This window comes from Trematomus bernacchii, unplaced genomic scaffold (assembly GCF_902827165.1).
Source record: "Trematomus bernacchii unplaced genomic scaffold, fTreBer1.1, whole genome shotgun sequence".
Taxonomy (NCBI): Eukaryota; Metazoa; Chordata; class Actinopteri; order Perciformes; family Nototheniidae; genus Trematomus; species Trematomus bernacchii.
The window spans coordinates 2,195,156-2,213,265 of record NW_022987409.1 but is presented as its reverse complement, the minus strand read 5'-3'; the positions used below and the strand labels follow the sequence as shown (position 1 = coordinate 2,213,265).

General features: G+C 39.2%; 2 protein-coding genes across 6 annotated transcripts; one reads left to right on the top strand and one right to left on the bottom strand.

Annotated features, from left to right (window-relative positions):
- Window positions 1-3,272: 3,272 nt before the first annotated feature.
- On the top strand, window positions 3,273-17,596 carry dnajc4 (DnaJ (Hsp40) homolog, subfamily C, member 4). Of its 5 annotated transcripts, none has more exons than XM_034137282.1 (8): window positions 3,273-3,320; window positions 12,007-12,087; window positions 12,648-12,772; window positions 13,984-14,074; window positions 14,458-14,639; window positions 15,679-15,846; window positions 16,929-17,015; window positions 17,121-17,596. In XM_034137282.1, the coding sequence occupies exons 3-8, from the start codon at window positions 12,681-12,683 to the stop codon at window positions 17,215-17,217; spliced, it is 717 nt and encodes a 238-aa protein (XP_033993173.1). In that variant the 5' UTR covers window positions 3,273-3,320; window positions 12,007-12,087; window positions 12,648-12,680; the 3' UTR covers window positions 17,218-17,596. The 5 variants fall into 5 exon arrangements, with proteins under 5 accessions (XP_033993173.1, XP_033993157.1, XP_033993166.1 ...); XM_034137266.1 differs by lacking the exon at window positions 3,273-3,320 and adding an exon at window positions 10,066-10,114; XM_034137275.1 differs by lacking the exon at window positions 3,273-3,320 and adding an exon at window positions 10,089-10,107.
- On the bottom strand, window positions 4,627-9,821 carry LOC117488387 (arrestin domain-containing protein 3-like). Its single transcript, XM_034137244.1, has 6 exons — window positions 9,262-9,821; window positions 9,097-9,166; window positions 8,691-8,838; window positions 7,767-7,869; window positions 7,397-7,662; window positions 4,627-6,223 (listed from the first exon to the last, which is right to left on the bottom strand). The coding sequence occupies exons 1-6, from the start codon at window positions 9,518-9,520 to the stop codon at window positions 6,125-6,127; spliced, it is 945 nt and encodes a 314-aa protein (XP_033993135.1). The 5' UTR covers window positions 9,521-9,821; the 3' UTR covers window positions 4,627-6,124.
- Window positions 17,597-18,110: the final 514 nt, after the last annotated feature.

The following is an 18,110-nucleotide window of genomic DNA, read 5'->3' as shown; positions in this document are numbered from 1 at the left end:
TGGCTTCTTTTCATATTTAGTTTCACCTCTGTGAATACAGCCTCCTGTTTTTTCAAGCCTTCATGGATCTCCTCCGTTTCGACCAGGCTGCTGACTTTCTCTTCTTTGACCTGCAACAAATGACAGTTAGAATTTTAGAAGGCAGATGATCCAAATGAAAACGTTTGAAAAGGATGACAACATTAGAACATCTTACCAGGTACTCCTTTGGCACCTCTGAAGGATACCTAGCCTCCCTCCCATACATTAAGTAGTAGGGGCTGTATTTAGTGGTCAGCTGCTTTTTGGTCCGAAGAGCGAACATGGTGGACTGGAGCACCTGGTCCCAGCGTTTGGGGTGACCAGCCACCATTTTGTTCAACGACCTTAAAATGCAGAATTCAAGTATAGGTATGAGGAAGCAGGAGAGCATATGGGTTCTCATGTATGATAAACCAACATATCATTAGTCATTAGGAAATGTGTTTGTTATTCTATGAAGAGCGTGAATTCCATCAGATATTGAAAAGCAATACCTCTGAATAGTGCCATTTAATTTCTCCACAAGGCCATTGGTCTGTGGGTGGTACGCGGAGCACAGGCTTCTTTTTATATTGAGCGTCTCACACAGGCCAGAGTTGACCTTGAAATTATCATTAGGACAAACAGGTTAGCACAGCAACTACAGTTACATATTGGGGATTCATACTGCATCAACACTATACCTTGTTGCAAAACTCAGAGCCTCTGTTAGCAGTCTTTGAGGTGCACCAAATTTGTAAAAGAAATCAATGATACAATTGGTCACCTCTTCTGCTGTTTTAGTCTTAAGTGGGTAGGCCTCTGCCCATTTGGTGAAATAGTCAACCATTACACATATGTACTGGTTGCCACCATCAGTTACTGTGAGTTTACCCACTAAGTCCATCCCAACCAGTTCAAAAGGCTCCGTAACCTGGGGGTAAAAAAAGACATGAGCATTACAGTAAATCACTGTTGACGTGTTTCTACACTGACAATACCAGTATGCCATTGTTGATTTTTACCTCTATCGGACTGTACTCCAGCTTTTCTTTCACGTTGGCTCTCTTGGCCCGGCACTGTGGACACTGAGCAATCTGAAACAGACAAACATAATTTCAAAGTTATGACAAATATGTAGTGCAAATAAATGTGCTATATTATATTTTAAACTGATAGGGTGATTGCGCATACAGCATCAACAATTTTTAAATACACATTACACTCCTCTGTCCTCTACTTTTGAACCTGAATGTGTATTCCACCACATTATTTTGAAGATACCAACTCACCCACTTGCGTATGTCATTCTCCATGCCAGGCCAATAGTACCGAGCAATGATCGCACAGTGAGTCTTCTCCACTCCACAGTGTCCACCAATATTGCTGCAGTGAAACTCCTCAAACAGTTCGTTTGCTTCTTCGGAAGAAGAGACCACTTTGGCAAGGTGCTCAGCATTATTTTTTTTGCGCCTGCAGATGTAGTACAGTTCTCCATCTGGTGTTTATATGTCATAATAATATTAGATGTATTAGTTTTACCATAGCATATTATCATTGTGTTCTAGAGTCCATATGGCATGCATCCTTACCCTTTATCCTGAAGGTGTCAGCTCTCCTCTTCATCACATATTTCTCTTTCTTTGTTGACCCCTCAGGATACTGGTGGTGGACTTTCACATCCAGAATTTCTTGGACAATTCTGGGATCCATTTTCCAACACTCTCTGTCCCTCTTTCTACAACACCTACTTCCACCTGTCTCGCCTATGCGCCTACTCCTCCCTACCTACTTACCCTCACGTATTCACACACAAACAAATTAATACAACAAAGACAAACAAACAAAGTCACAAATACACGCAAACGTACAATACCAGCCTCTCTCAAATACACACAGTCGCACCTCAATTACTCACCCACTATCACTCACCAGGACAATCACTCTATCACAGGCAACGCTCAATCACTCACTATATCTCACTATCACTCACTATTTCACTATCTCTCGCTATCTCTCTCTTTATCTGTCTGTCTATCTATCTATCTATCTATCTATCTATCTATCTATCTCTATCTGTATCTCTCTGTATCTCTCTCTGTATCTCTCTCTATCTATCTATCTATCTATCTATCTGTCTGTCTATCTATCTATCTATCTATCTCTATCTGTATCTCTCTCTGTATCTCTCTCTATCTATCTATCTATCTATCTATCTGTCTGTCTATCTATCTATCTATCTATCTCTATCTGTATCTCTCTGTATCTCTCTGTATCTCTCTCTGTATCTCTCTCTGTATCTCTCTCGGTATCTCTCTCGGTATCTCTCTCTGTATCTTTCTATCTCGCTATCTCCTCACAAACCACACAAAATTGTGAAAGGTTAATCCAACTTATATAGACTGGACCCATGCCCCAATTAATGATAAGTCTGTACACCTGTTGTTCAATTGTATGTTTCACTAACAGACTGCATGAAAGTATAAACAGGTATCAAATCGACTCGACATCATATTAATAACGATATATGATACAAATGTAAGACTGACAACAAGAATAGTTTGTAACGGATTTATTGACGTTAGAATGATTAACAAAGCACTTATATACTATTAAAGGACTGGCTTATCTAAAGCCAGTTGAGGAGCACTTGAAATTTTTTGGCTCTATGAAACCTGATGTACTTATATGATTCTGTTGTCTTCAAGTTTGCATCTTCTTGGTCGAATGCACTTATTGTAAGTCGCTTTGGATAAAAGCGTCTGGTAAATGCAATGTCATGTAATGTAATTGACGTCAGTGTTTTCAACACAATGATTTAGTTTATGATTCTCCAGAAGGTATCGTGTTGGGTCTGTGGTGCACTCATAACGCGCAGGGCTGGAGTGATTTCTGCTCTTGGGACTCGGGTTTGAGTCCAGCATGAACTTTTTTGTTATTTTCATGTCGCTACACACTGAATATTACGTTTGAATAGAGGACTCCTAATATTGTTTGCCGAGACCAACATTAATGACCCATCAGCATTTTAAAGTCTAAGTATCCCTGCACATGCAGCAATGACATTTCTGCTGCTATCTTTGTAAAACGAGTTAACAGTCACATCTTATCTGGATGAGTGCTGCAGAATACTCTGTGTGTAGTCTTTCATATTAAACATGATCGCTGGTAGATAGCCACAGAAGTCTTAACACAGTTTAACCTGGGTGGATCACAGTTTCACATGGGCGGGGCCCAGTTCCCTGGGCGGGTCGCCGTTTACCTGAGCGGGTCACAGTTTAACACAGATGAAGACTTCTCCAGCAGGCTGCTTTCAAACTGTGAGTAAACACCGTGTGCTTCACTTGGAGGCTGTCTGAAGGTGTACACAGGTCTCAGATGGACTTAGTATCACATTAGGAACGATATTCAGTGATAAATCGGGCAACAATAGCTGGTTTAAATTATTTATTGGAGCTCGCAATGTTTTGAACAGACATCCCCAGTCAACTCGTTTCTTTTTTTGTAGTCTCGCTGTTCGCGTCCGGATATCGCCATCGTAACCACAACCTCACACACTGGTACTGAATGTGCATCAAAGTCTTCCTACCGAGCCAAATATACCAAAACATTTATGTAAACGACAGAAGAAGCGATCGAAATGTGTATTTCAGTCGAAGGCCACGCCCCTCACATCTGTGCCCCAGTTGATCGGGGAACCAGTTAATCCGGAACACCGGCACGTTCATTTTACGTGTTCAGCACTACATGCGTTTATCTTTACCCATGGATGCACAATAAGAACGGACCCATTTCGCCTTACTGCCAGCCCACGGAGCTGTAATAATGGATATATTGCACATGTTTGCTGTAATTCATCATTTGTAAAATATTATACTACATGGGCTGTATGATTAAATCTTGTACCGTAAATGTTGTATTAAATAAAGTTAATATTACCGATGTAGATTAACGTCCCTGTTGCTTCTTATTGCACTAAGAAGCTTATTGCACTGTATATATATATATATATATATATATACAGTGCAATAATTCTTTCATGCTAAATGAAGCTCTGTTGCTTGGATATCACTAGATCCTGTTACAGCGTAATATAAAAGTACATAACGATTGATGTGTAAATTAGCATAATTACTAGCTAACCGCTAGCTGCTAACTGCCGCCTCGTTAATATCAAATCTATCATAACAAACCATTATCATGCTGTCATGAACGTGCGGTGCTGTTACGTGTACGCAAATTGACGTGCTTGATGTGAACGAGCATTTTGGGGGTTATGGTTAAAGTTGCGCATGCGCTATGAGCGCACATACGGGTACTTCTCAGGCATGCCGGGTAATCTGTGACGTTTCGCTCTCTCAAAAGTTGGGCCATTTTATCATCATGCGCGAATGAGCAACTCTCATACATCCATGGGTCCAAGAGGGAAACAAATATATGACAGAGAGCAAGCATGGTGAGCCAAGCCTCCAAACTTACTATGTCCCCACACTGTAACCCAGCAGTGCTGCCCCCTTTAGGACACCAGATGAACTGCTGCACCATGGTGGCAACCAGCCTTTGCAAAGGGGCAACAACAATATGTTTTTTAAGTTATAGAGAAAAAAAATCTTGATGCAAAACATACTTATATAAAAATGTTTTATTTGACTTCATCAATACATAGTCTTTTTTTTCTGCAATTGTATGACAGTCTTTAGGAAAACCTAAAAGTAACATCTTGCTGAAAGACAATACATATTTTGGGAACATGACACCTGCGTGGTGCAAGCGTATAAAAATGCAGCATAAGAGAAAAGTATTCTTTGGTAATGAGTTGTATTGGTAGTATTTCAAATGACATAAATCAGTCTTAAGGCACACAGATGATAATGAATAGTCAAAACACCTTAAACTCTGAGAAACCCACGGTTAAGAAATTGCATATATGATTGTAATACAGGGGGGGGAATACATACATTTGCTTATTGAAAAAAAAGAGAAGAAAAAGGCACTGAGGTTCAAGCCCAGCTTTGCAGTATGCCCACAAAGAAAATATCTCTATTCCTATTTTACAATACTGTAAATACATTTAATGTATAAAAAAAACACTTTATAAACGTAACTTTCACTCAGCAGCAATGTACTGTAAGAAGGAGCAGCCTGAGATGATGTTAACCCAAATTTACCAGGCACCTAAAGTTGGTGAATATGAACATAATCCTGCTTTCTTATAGTTACTGCCATTTGAATAAAAAGATGAGATGGCTTTTCTCCAGGAAATAAGGTTGATGATGTCCGCAATGACACATAATAAGGCTTTAAATATTGAATTTCATAAATTCTGTACTGTTTTTTTTTCTGCTAAAGGGAGCTAAAAGTAATATTGTGCACAATATTGTATCGGTTCAGTCATTTAGTGGTTTGAATGTTATCTTTGTCATCATCAGCATACAGTATACACTTACTGCGCCCAAACTTCTGTAATAATCAGATTTAAGAGTAAAATACTTCTCTTCACACTTTTCTCACAAAACAGTATTTATATGGCAACATTTTTAAACCCATAACTTAGGTTGAGAAAAAATAAAAACATGCATAACAAGCTGCTAACTTACACATATATATTACAAATCTTCATATTATATTTTATAGGACTGTCTGAAACAATCCCCTTTAAGGTTTTGGCTTTGTCTTCACACACAGTAACATATAGCGTTATCAGTTAGACAGGAGCAGAATAATTTAATCTGAACTCTAACAGTGGCAAAACATTTAGCTTTGGCTCTATTCCTGATTGAGAATTATTTTTTGACATTCAAACTGTAACACATTATTTACCCAATGCTTCAACTTGAACTAAAACTACTAAATTCTACGCTGAAATGTAATAAACTTTCTATAGATGTTAACAGTAATCCACTGTAATAAAATATATATCACTCTGAACACAGAGTGAAGGCAGTATGATTCCCTATGGCAGTTATCACAATGTTTAACAGTCACAATTTTCAGTTACAGCACTGAAATTGACGCTATTTAGGATTCATAGATCTCTCGCAGTAACAAGTCCGACTGAGACATTTCTGTTCACTATTAAATGTTGTCTCTCAGAAAACAATGTAATATTAAATACATTTGAATCTCACAAATAAGATGGTGGGTGAGCGTCAACAGGGGTATCACACATGATGATGGGAAACAGTACATCGAGGTCGGGGGAACCTCTCACGCTGAAGCTCACCTATAGGTGACACAAGAAAACAACTTTAACAGACCGATCCGCTGAAAATCCAAAACAAATGTAAGGCAAGGCAAGGCAAGTTTATTTATATAGCACCTTTCAACACAAGGCAATTCAAAGTGCTTTACAAAAATGAAAGCCATTAAGAAAATGGCATTTAAAAACAGTCATTAAAAAGCAAAGATAATAAAATAAACATTAAAAGAAAAAATACATGGATAAAAGTTACAGTGCAGTTTAAGATATGAATAGTTCAATTAAAAGCAACGGCAAAAAGAAAAGTCTTCAGCCTGGATTTAAAAGTAGTAAGAGTTGAGCAGACCTGCAGGTTTCTGGGAGTTTGTTCCAGATATTTGGAGCATAATAACTGAACGCGGCTTCTCCATGTTTAGTTCTGACTGGGGACAGAAAGCTGACCAGTCCCAGAAGACCTGAGAGTTCTGGATGGTTCATAATTTAGCAGTAGGGCAGAAATGTATTTTGGGCCTAAACCATTCAAAGCTTTATAAACCAGCAGCAGTATTTTGAAATCAAGTCTTTGACACACAGGAAGCCAGTCTAAAGACTTCAGAACTAAAGTGATGTGATCCACTTTCTTAGTGTTAGTGAGTACTCGAGCAGCGGCTTTCTGAATAGATTTTTTAGTGAGACCTGTGAAGACACCATTACAGTAGTCGAGTCTACTGAAGATAAAAGTATGGACAACTTTTTCCAAATCCTGCTGTGACATTAGTCTTTTAATCCTAGATATATTCTTAAGGTTATAGTAGGCTGATTTAGTAACTGTTTTAATGTGACTGTTGAAACTCTGGTCAGAGTCCATGACTACACCTAGATTTCTGGCTTTATCTGTTGTTTTGAACATTGAATCTCAGCGCTAACTTTTATACGTTCTGCCTTGGCTCCAAAAACCATTACCTCAGTTTTATCTTTGTTTAATTGGAGAAAGTTCTGACACATCCAATCATTGATTTGTTCAATGCACTTACTCAGTGTTTGAATTGGAGCATAGTCTCCTGGTGAAATGGTTATGTAAATTGGTATTTCATCCGCATAGCTATGGTAACTTATTTTGTTGTTTTTCATTATCTGAGCCAGTGGTAGCATGTAGATGTTAAAGAGAAGAGTCCCCAAGATGCTAATACAACCTATATATCTGTCATCGTTACCAACCTCAATCAAGTATTCAACATCAATGATGCTGCAGTTAGAGATGGTGAGGGATGCAGAAGAGGGAATAGTGAGCTCAATCACAGTGCGACGGTCAGAGATGCGTTCACTGACGAGCTGTCCAGTCGAGGACATCAATTTCTTGACATACATCCTCCTGTGGTTCTGGTTGTGGGTGTAGAAAACCTGTTTCTGTTGCAGTGACACCTTTGGAGTGGCTGTTCGAGATGAACCATTAATAAACTCGCAAATGATCTTCACAGTTTCACCTGGAAGAAGAACAGACAGTGTTTGGTTGTGATGTTTTTAGCCAGCAGTTTTTATAAACTATATTGATTGTTAAATTATAATAATGTGTTGATGGAAACACTACCAGGCATGAAGCCTTTCTTCTCTATACTGGCTGTCATCTCGATAGGACCAGAGGTACACCAAATGCAGCACACTGTCATGCTGTTGGAGCCCGAGAGAGGAGCCTGCAGAGAAACAGCATTAGCATGCATGAGCAATGAACATGATAATAAAAAGAAGAAGAAAAAAAGAAGAGGACACAGAGAAAAGGTCAATAGATATAAATGCATACCCTTATAAGTACCATGTACAAATAAGTCAACCTGAGCAGTTCAGGCAAGCATACTTAACCCTAACACTAGCAGGAATTTATACAATAAGTGGGTTGATGGACCTCAGTCAAGTTGCAACATTAGAAGATCACCAAAAAGTGGGGTGGTAGTGGCTCAGTCTGTAGGGGATTGCCCCTGGGATCAAAGGGTAGCCGGTTCGAGTCCCGATTGACCAAAAATATGTTGGCCCTCTCCAGATGCATGTGCATGTGTATAACTGTGTGTGTATTGCATGTGCATGTGTGCACCATCCTGTATACAGTGTGTGTGTGTATTTAATTAAAATATACAAGCCAGAGTGATAAACTGAATTTCCCCCTGAAGTTTGTGGGGATTAATCAAGGTTCATCTTCTTCTTAAAAGTGGGGCACTGATGAGAAGGCCAGTGTGTCAAATTGTAGTTTAAGCAATATTGGAATTTTACAATAGTGGAAGAATATTTCTCAAGCAATGTCCTAAGCACTCCACTACGTCTTGCAGCTGTATACACTTTACAGAATACAAATACAAAACCATCCCTGTCCAGTGAAAACCACGCATTTCCGAATATGGTGATTCCTGTTAATATCCTCATGCTAAATAAATTATTAAAACAGTATCTCAAACCAGATATGGTTTTTTACATGTTTTTACTGGAGCCCCCTGTCAGGTTAACATGATCATGGATTACTTACATGCAGCTCTGGCTGGTTGGTATTAATCCGGTTTACAAAATTACACTCTGTCACAAAGTCTTTGGACATATGCCAGGGTCTGTGGACGGCCACTGTCAAGTTGTACGTTATGTGTCCATAAACCCCATGGAAGCTGGATGGGAAGTTCCTGCATTAATATAAAATAACAATAAAAAAGAGGAAATAATGAGAAATTATGCAATGTAGAAACAAGACACATTTAAAATGAATAGTTACAATCTCAGATGTTAAAGATAACAATTCCAAATTATCTAAATCACATGGTAGACAACAATATTATTAGGTTTAGATACCAGTCAATAAATGTATTTCAATCTAAACCACCGTGTGAACCCAAAGATTATCTGTAAAAAACAGAAGGACAAAGTCACGTGATCAGACACACCCTTGCGGGACCTGGCATGTAAACGGGTATACATGCGTGCCAGCCTTGAAAATTGCAGCCCCACCGGTAGCTGCAAGGAGAAAACAAACAAGAGTGACTTTACTGAACAATGACTAGTTGTATGAAATGTTGACATGCATCCAAAAGGCGTTCATGTGCGCCTACCACTGTTTTGTTGCACGATGACACTTTTTAGGTCAAAGAAGTCCAGTTTTGCGGAATAGTGTCTCCGATTTTTTCCACCTCCGGTGGACCAGTGCACATTTGCCTTTCCTGTCAGTGTCATCGTTATAGAACTGATCTTCATTTTCTTTGTGAGGTCAAATGAGATGTGTCCTGTCATCATATCGCCACTGGAGAACGTATTCCTCTGATTTAAAGCGTTGAAATTGATTTTGAAGTTCTTCACCGTGTCTTGAAACATGGTTCAGAGTAGACCGGAGTTAAAAAAAAGTAAAACAAAAACAGTCTCCTGAACAAGGATGATCTCCAAAAGTTTCCCTGTAGTTAACGTATATTTGGTTCGTAGAAAGGATTTCACAATCACCGATTTAAGAGTTAATTCGCAAACCAAAGCCACAGACAGTTGGCATCAACAATAACATTGCATTCAACAAACTGCGCAGGCGCACAACATGCAGCAGGGAAGCCCATCCCTGTTATCGGGTGGGAATACCATGGGGGAGGACCATGGATGTGGAGGACTGAGGAAGTGACAAAAGTAGCTTAGGAACCTTCCTAACGGAGTGAAATGACCCGGAAGTCCCTCAGTGGCAGCCATGATAAGTGCCGTTCGAATTCTCTAAATTAAAAGGAAAGGAGGTTTCAAACTTCCTTTATAACCTCCTTTAGCTTAGGAACCACTGGACCTCCCTAACCGAAAGGAAAGGAGAAAATGCTGCCCCACAATGCCTTGCGGCCGCGGCATTTGCCGTCACACAACAGTCGGCCGTTCATGGAAACAATCAATTATGAACGAGAAATGATATCATGAAAGTTACGGTTCAAAACGTATGTGGTAAGTTGCCAAAGTGCTTTGTTTTGAACGTTCATCAGTATTATAATCAAAAAGAGAAATATGAACGTTAGTTTTTACTGAAATGATCAAATAAAGTCAACATTTCAGTCTTTACTAAGCTGTGTGGGGTTTGTTCAACTTTTAAAAAGATGTTTGAATGGTGATATACACAGTGATAGATGTTAAGGACTAACGTTTATAATAAATACATTTGTATTGCTTTTAAGATCTTTTCATAGTTCATACAATCATACGTATTGGGATCATTTGTATTAATGTGGACCGGAGGGAGAGGGTGACGAGCATAAGTTTCACTTTCCTTTTTTATTTCAATTCCAACTTTGGTCATGAAGAATATGTTTCTCTGTTGTCCCCGTTCATAAAGCATAACAGCATCAGAGCACGGTGCAGAGTCTCTAGATGAGTTTACAGTAGTCCCTCGTTCTTATTAAACATCCCTGTTGTAGTCCGCTGTATAGAAAACTGTAGTTTCCATAGTTTCCCCACAGCAGCAGACGCACATTTATGACGTCCGCTGGCGCATCATAAACACGTCGGATAGTGAAAGTGCAGTCGGATTCTCTAAAGTACCGCAGTCTCTTCTCCTAAATCCTTTTGAATTCTCCTATCCACTATCCCTTAACCCCATGACGTTTCACTCCGAGGTCAAGGAATAGACGATAGGGTTAGAATTTAGGAGCTGTTTTTTTGGAGTATTCGACCGCAACCCGAGCTGTCCGACTTCAGGCGAGCTTTTTGAGACCTCCCCCGGCTGCAATCGGCTATTCTCGTCTACTTTCGAGGCGAGCCGCAGCTCGTCTCAAACAAGCCTAATAATCGCAGAGAATGCGTCTCAGGTTTCAAGATATTTTTATAACAGTGGGTTAGTCATTGGAAATACAAATATTGCATCTTAGGCTATAAACGTACATTAAATATCAAATAAAGTAATATTTCAATGTTCTTTTCCAAAGTGATTTTAATGGTTATAGAAGACATTCTATTTCGCAAAATCAAGTGCATTAGGGTTAGGGTTAGTTATTATGTATTCACATTATTGGCAAAGTTGTGCTTTATTTACCTTTGCAAAAAGTCAGATACAATAATAATCTTATGTAACTTGTTTTGATGTCTAGCTCTTCAAACATATTGTAACAAACAGCACTATGTGTCCCTATACTTTCTAAAAATAAAAACTCGTAATAACACAAAAAGAACACATTAGAAATAACGAATACTGGAAGGAGAAGAATGTAATTTGCTTTAGTAAAATTAGGAATTATTTACAAATGTTCACGGTATTGGCGGAAGAAAGCCTGTGTTTTATTTTGAAGGGTGGGTTTCCCAGGTTTCCGGTTTTAGTATTACTTTATGCAACGGACCTACAGGACAGACTGTTATCAAACTGAGTCCTGCGGGTATGTCACTCTCTTCTTATTCCGGGTTTATACTTATTCCAGTTTCGTGTGTTTTCGAGTGTTTTGCACAACAATGCTCGCTAACTTAGATTAATATTGTCAGGCTAACAGTAGCACATTAAAGCTGGCAGGCAGACAAAGCTACCAGCTAGCTCAGGTATCAGAACAAAGTGTCCATACTGGAAACTCAATGACCCTGTTTCATCTAAATGTAACAGTTTGTCATGATTCATGTGCAAAGAGCATCAACCTGTGCCGGTGGTGTAGCTAAACAAAAATAATTAAGTTAGGTTTTTTTAATGTGCTTATAATTATGTATAAAAACAACTTGTATTGGGTTAATACACCCCCATGAACAAAGCATAAAGTGAATGACAAGTTTGAAGTGTTAGCACTAGAGCTGTGAGATGTCGTTAAAGTCTTTGTATATTATGTCCTTAACCAAAGTTATTTCACTCCCCTCTTCCCCTGTAGTTGTCATAGTCAGATCACGTGTGGACAGATGAGGGGAAGCTGCTGACAGCATCATTTTCAATGGGAGCAGCACACTGAAAGGCAAAGAAAGGAAAACTCTCTATATCAATGTTAAACCCTTTTCCCACCAACAGTATTTATCCTCGTTTTGAAATCTACTTTATCAACATGGTTGGGTTGTCAAACAGTCCATATCATTATTTCATCAACACGCCGCAGCCATCCTGTTTAATGGCTCTGTGTTGAAGCCACATTTTCTCACTGATATTTACACTGTGCTATGATCCAGGATTATGTCCAACTTTAATGTGACAAAAATGAAATCTACCTCTATACAAACAAATATTTATGTGGTAACTGCTTAACAATATAAAGAAAAAAGATCTGCCATTTTTAAGCTCACTGCTTTCAGTGTTTTTTTGGCCCTTAAGAGCAATTGTTCTTAATAAATGTTAACTTCAGAGTTATAAACACCACATTATCTCCTCCCAACACGAGTAGAGTTTACAGTTTGAATTAGCAAAGTCCAACATTGATAAACTTGAAAGTCTGCCAACTAAGTATTTTTAATTTTGGTTTTAAATAACTCCCTGCTTTACTGCTCTGTGTATAATTTGTTGACATCTGTCCTCTGTGCACAGGTCTTCAGTGTAGAACCTCAGACATTTCCCATCATGCAACTGGAGGCTAAGCTGCGTCTATGTCAGAGTTGTCTTTGGTGCTACAAGAGCGGGCTGCGTCTGCTCTCCCAGAGCTATGCTCACAGGTAGACTTTGTGTATAGTATATGTACATGTATATAGAACATATAGTATGTATAGTATATGTGTATAGGAGAGTTAAGCAGCATTTAGTTTCTATAGTCCTCTCCAATCATCTGTTAACACCTTTAAATACAATCTTAAACATATGTTTTACTTATCATTCTCTTCGTCTTAATTCACTAAAGTATATTTTAAAATGTTACCCAACATCTTTTACTGTGGTATGTTGATTGTATTGTTGTAATTGTACTGTTTTGTAAAGTATTTTTTATTGTTACTTTTGACAACTTGTGCTGTATAAATGAATACAGTTTAACATGCCTTTGTGTCTGTTTTGTTGAATCAGAACCACTGAAAACAATTTAGTGATTGTGTTAAAGGACACATGTCATGCTTTTCCGGTTATTACCCGTCCCCTTGTGTGTTATGAAGGTTTTTATGCATGTAAACGGTGTGCAGAGTCAAAACCCTCAAAGTACACCCTGTAGCGAGAAAATACCTCCCCAAAACGCCTCGTAGGAGATACGTCATTGTCCATTTGATTCTTCCAGGTACGGGATGATGTAATGGAACGAAATGGACCAATCCGTGGAGCCGTTACGTTACGTGTGCGGAGCCGTTACGTTAAACCCCCGCTGATTGGTCCAAATTGACCAATCCACAGACTTCCTCACACACAGGCAGCTCTGCTGATTTCTCCTCCCTGGCTGCAGGCTGATAACAGACAGTTGGGATCGCGGCGAAATTCTCTCTGCAGACCCATTCTCACAGCGTTTATCAACCTTTTTCTTACTCAATATCAAGCCACACTTATAGTTTTTACTTCGGCTGTGAGTTTGTGTGTGCTCAGGATGAGTTTGGCTGTGTTTCGCTATGTATCCTAAACAAGGAAACAACACCTCCACGGAGCTCAGCGCGATTCACAACGTCCCGACCAATCAGAGCACACTGTGCTCACAGGGAGGGTGGGGGCTGGAGCTATTGGAGCTACAACGCGCCGTTAAAGGCAGAGAGTGAAATTCAGTGAATACACGTAGTTTACAGAGATGCTGTATGAGAAACCAATGTGAGTTTGGAAAATTGCACAATATAAATCTATTCTAGTAGACCTCAACAATGGAATTATGATCAGTGGAAATGGCCATGACATGTCTCCTTTAAGGCGCTCTGCTTTGTATTTGGTTGGTAATGAGTTTTTGCTTTCTCAACCCCAGAAAAGCTGTGAACTACTACGATCTACTCGACGTCAAATCTGATGCCTCCTTGGAGGAAATAAAAAATGCATTTTTCAACAAATCTAAAAAGGTAAGGTCCTCATTTGTTAACAAGCTCTTCATTAGAGAACATTTCCAGCCACATGAGGGCAGCCTTTCCACAGACTAACTTTTATTTGAACTGTTCCCACAGAAAGCTTCCTGACTATTTGTTTTCATGTTATTGCTCCCAGTGTAAATAAGGATGTGCATGTGTATTTACCTTGCGGCTCTGTCATAATTGAGCGTAGAGATAAGTTCACCGTTAGACAAAAAAAGCATGGTTGAATACATTTGTTTAACAGAAAAAAGTGTGTGTCTAAAATGCAAGAAAACATGTTCAGATGTGTAAATGTCTACATGTGTGAGAATATATCCCTGGCTTAATGTTTGGTTTGGTCCCTGGACCTCATTACTGTAACGCTCTCCTTGCAGCTTCACCCAGACAGCGACCTCTCCAACCCGGCGCTGCACGGCCAGTTTGTGGAGCTGAACGAAGCGTACCGAGTGCTGAGCAAAGGGCTGAGCAGGAAGGAGTATGACATCAAAATCAGGCATCCGTACAGTGGAGGCCAGGTCTTCAGATCCACCGCCAGCTACACCAGCTACAGAGCCAGGTGGAGACACACACAACCTGTCAGTTAGTGCTTGCTAATGAGTCTCACGTCACCTGACCTTCTTCCTCACTCTCTATCAATGTTAATGTGAGGGGAAAAGTTTGGATGATGTCCTTTTGCGGCAATATGTCATTCAGTTTAACTTTCAAAATAAGGCCCTGTGGTGTATTATTTCTTAGCTGTCATGCTCTCATAGTACAGTCTAATATTGTAAAGACTGAACAACTGAGACCTTGCGTGTTGCAGCTACACTGAAGACTACATCATTTTACTTTCTAACAGAAGGAAAACACCCCCTGCAACCATTTACCTGAAATAATGATTTATTTCAAAACAAATTCTGATGCGAGAGGTTTTGTTCAAATGTGTGCACAACACTAGAAACAAGGCATCACATGTTCTCTGTGTACAAGGCATTAACCAGTCTTCAGCTAATTATGATTTTGGGTTGCTGTGTATTTTGTTGTTCTTTTATACCTGGATTAAATCCTAGATTTCACTCTTTATTGTTCCTAGTTCTTCCTTTTTTAAACAGAAATTCAGTGAGAGTTTCTCAATCGCAAAACCAAGTAGAACAATTTGAATTAGAAAAAGTTTCTTGTTCATGACATTTTAATGGAGCTGTACTACTTAAATGTCCCCTACTGTGTTTCATCAATATATTATAGGTCTCAGATATATACAAAATATATATATGGTTGGCTTATGGTTACACAAGCCAAAAAAACGTTATGACATCATAAAGTGGCCAAAATCTGATCAGCTCATTTTCAGACAGGTTTTTATATAAATGGATCAGGACAAAAAGTGAGAGAATCTTTTTTCCTGAAACTTTCAGAATCTCTTTACACAGAGGGGGGGACACATGTTGATGTATAAAAGACACGAAAAAGTGGATTTTGCATAATAGGTGACCTTTAAGAGTCCCCCACACTTCTTAACACTTTAGTTCTGACTGTTTTTACAGTTCTACAACCTGTTCTATCTCCTGTTTTTGATTTCACCAATCATGATCCTTTTTCAACTTCTCATCCTTCAGTGCGGAACACCAGGATAACTCTCATTACTGGAACCAGTTCCGTCAGGCTCGAGCACAGGAGACGCCGGGAGAGGAGTGGCAGAAGAAGAGGAGGAGGAACTTCCAGCTGGTGGGATACTGCTTCCTCACCATGCTGCTCGGCATCGGAGTCCACCTGATCTTCTTCAGGTACACAACCAGCACACAATAGAGACACTTTACAAATATCAATGTAAGCAAGATTGAAATGATGTAACATTGGACCTAATTCACCAACTGTTCCTAAGAAAATAATTATTCGAAAAACGATTTTGACATTCAAATCCTTGTTTTCTTATGTATGATAAGAACTGAATCTAAGCTCACTAAATAGCCTTGTTTCACACATTTGGTTACTGACATGTTTGTAAAAAAAATATTTTTTATTGCATTTTCTTCAATTGTACAGTTTTTAAATTACATTAATATTTGTATCATTTATTTACAACATTAATTGTTATTTTTACTGTATTATGGTATTTTAAAATAATAAAACACAACACTAACACTTCAATACTTGACGTACAAGTAATAGGATCCCATGCATCTTTTTTAGTTGTGTTTGTTTTATTTTATATCCACTACTGCCGCTGCGTAATATAACAGCTGATTTGGCGTTAAATAGAGGGTTTTTTAAAGTTTGTAATCCGGTGCTTCGCCCACTTTACACCTTTGTTCGGGCATTCTTGACTTAATTCTCTCAGCCCCTCTTTGCACACGACCCTCTGGTCTCATGCCCTTTTATGGCTATTGGCGTTTACCTATGCTAACTAGGATCAACTGGCATGTGCTTTTCAATTGATGAGGACAATGGGATCCATCATCATAAGGACATAGGGACACAATTCAGAGGTGTAAGAACTTGGGAAGTAATTATTAAATGAGGCCCAATATTCAAACTAAACCCTTCACACTGCAGTCCATCTAATTTACTGACTTCCTGAGTTTTTCTTTGCTCCACATTCACATCCAGATGAATGGGATTGTTTGTGGACATGTGGCTGTGCCTTGTGTGTTGGAACTCATTGTATTTGTTCTCACACAATGACTGTGTCTCTTCTGCTTCTAGTGATTCACTTCTTTGTGATCTGAAGAGATGTTATAACAGCTGTACAAACTCATAAAGACAATAAAAGCATACAAAAGGGCCCGCTGAGCGAAGAGTTCTTAGGTTAAGCAAAGGTCTTCTGCAAACGCTGTCTTAAACTCAAGTGTTTCTGCGACTCCTTCAGGAAACTGGAACAAATTCACAAAATCTTCATGGACGAGAAAGATCGAGTCATCAACAACATTTACAATGAATCCAAAGAGAGGGCCAAGTGAGTGCACAAACTATCAATTAAACTTGAAATACTTCTGTTTCGTTCTTGTGATGCTTTAAAGTGGAGCGGAGTGTGAACGTGTCTTCTGTGGTTTTTTTTCAGGGTCAACGGATTCAAAAAACAGTCTGAAATCCTGCGACAGAGACATGCTGAGTTTCTGGAGAAATACAAAATCAGTAAAGGTGGAGAGGACAAGTAGGAGAGTCTCCAGCGGTGCTCTGTGATGATGATGATGATGATGATGATGATGATGATGCCAGCAGGTGGTAGGCAGCGGCAGACTGGATGTTGTGCTTCTTTTAGGATTTTTTAATTGTTTCTCTGTGTTTGTCCTCAGTTGTGATGCTGAGGGCTTGAAGAGACACAGAGCATGGGGTGTGATGTGGGAGAGTTTAATCTGGTCATTCAGGTGTTTTTTTTTTTTACCCCGAGGCTGAGCTGCACATCGGACTGGAACGGCCCGTTGAACATGTTATACCTAGGTCAGTAAACAGGACCCAGTCTGTACACAAACCTCTCATGTTTGTCCAAAGGAGCTCTAATGTACACTGAATGAACTCTCAGAAACATGGTATTTATTATTAGAGATGTCCCGATCCGATCACGTGATCGGGGATCGGAGCCGATCACGTGATTTTCAAAAGATCGGAATCGGGAGAAAAAAATCGGGGATCGGATTTTTTTTTTTTTTTTTTTTTTAATTTTTTTTTTTTAAATTATTTTATTTAATGTTACAAAACAAAAATGACCATGTTCACATCTTAAAGTCATCCTGAGGCCTTAGTTTTGATTTAAAATTACACAACATCATGTATGTGTTGCTTCTTTTGGGCTTGTTTTCATTATTTCTCTCAAATCTGGCAACAGAGTGGGCAGGGTGCAGTGTCTAATAGTAGCAGTAAGCTAACAAGAGGCTACGTTCAGCTGGTGCCTCGGGAGTCGGGACAGAGAAAATGTCAGGAGTTTGGAAGTATTATAAAATTGAAAGCGAAGGCAGTGTAACAGCCAGATGCAATGTTTGCAAGGCAGAGGTTCCGCGTGGTGGAAAGAACAGAGCTACGTTCAACACGACCAATCTAATATAAACACCAA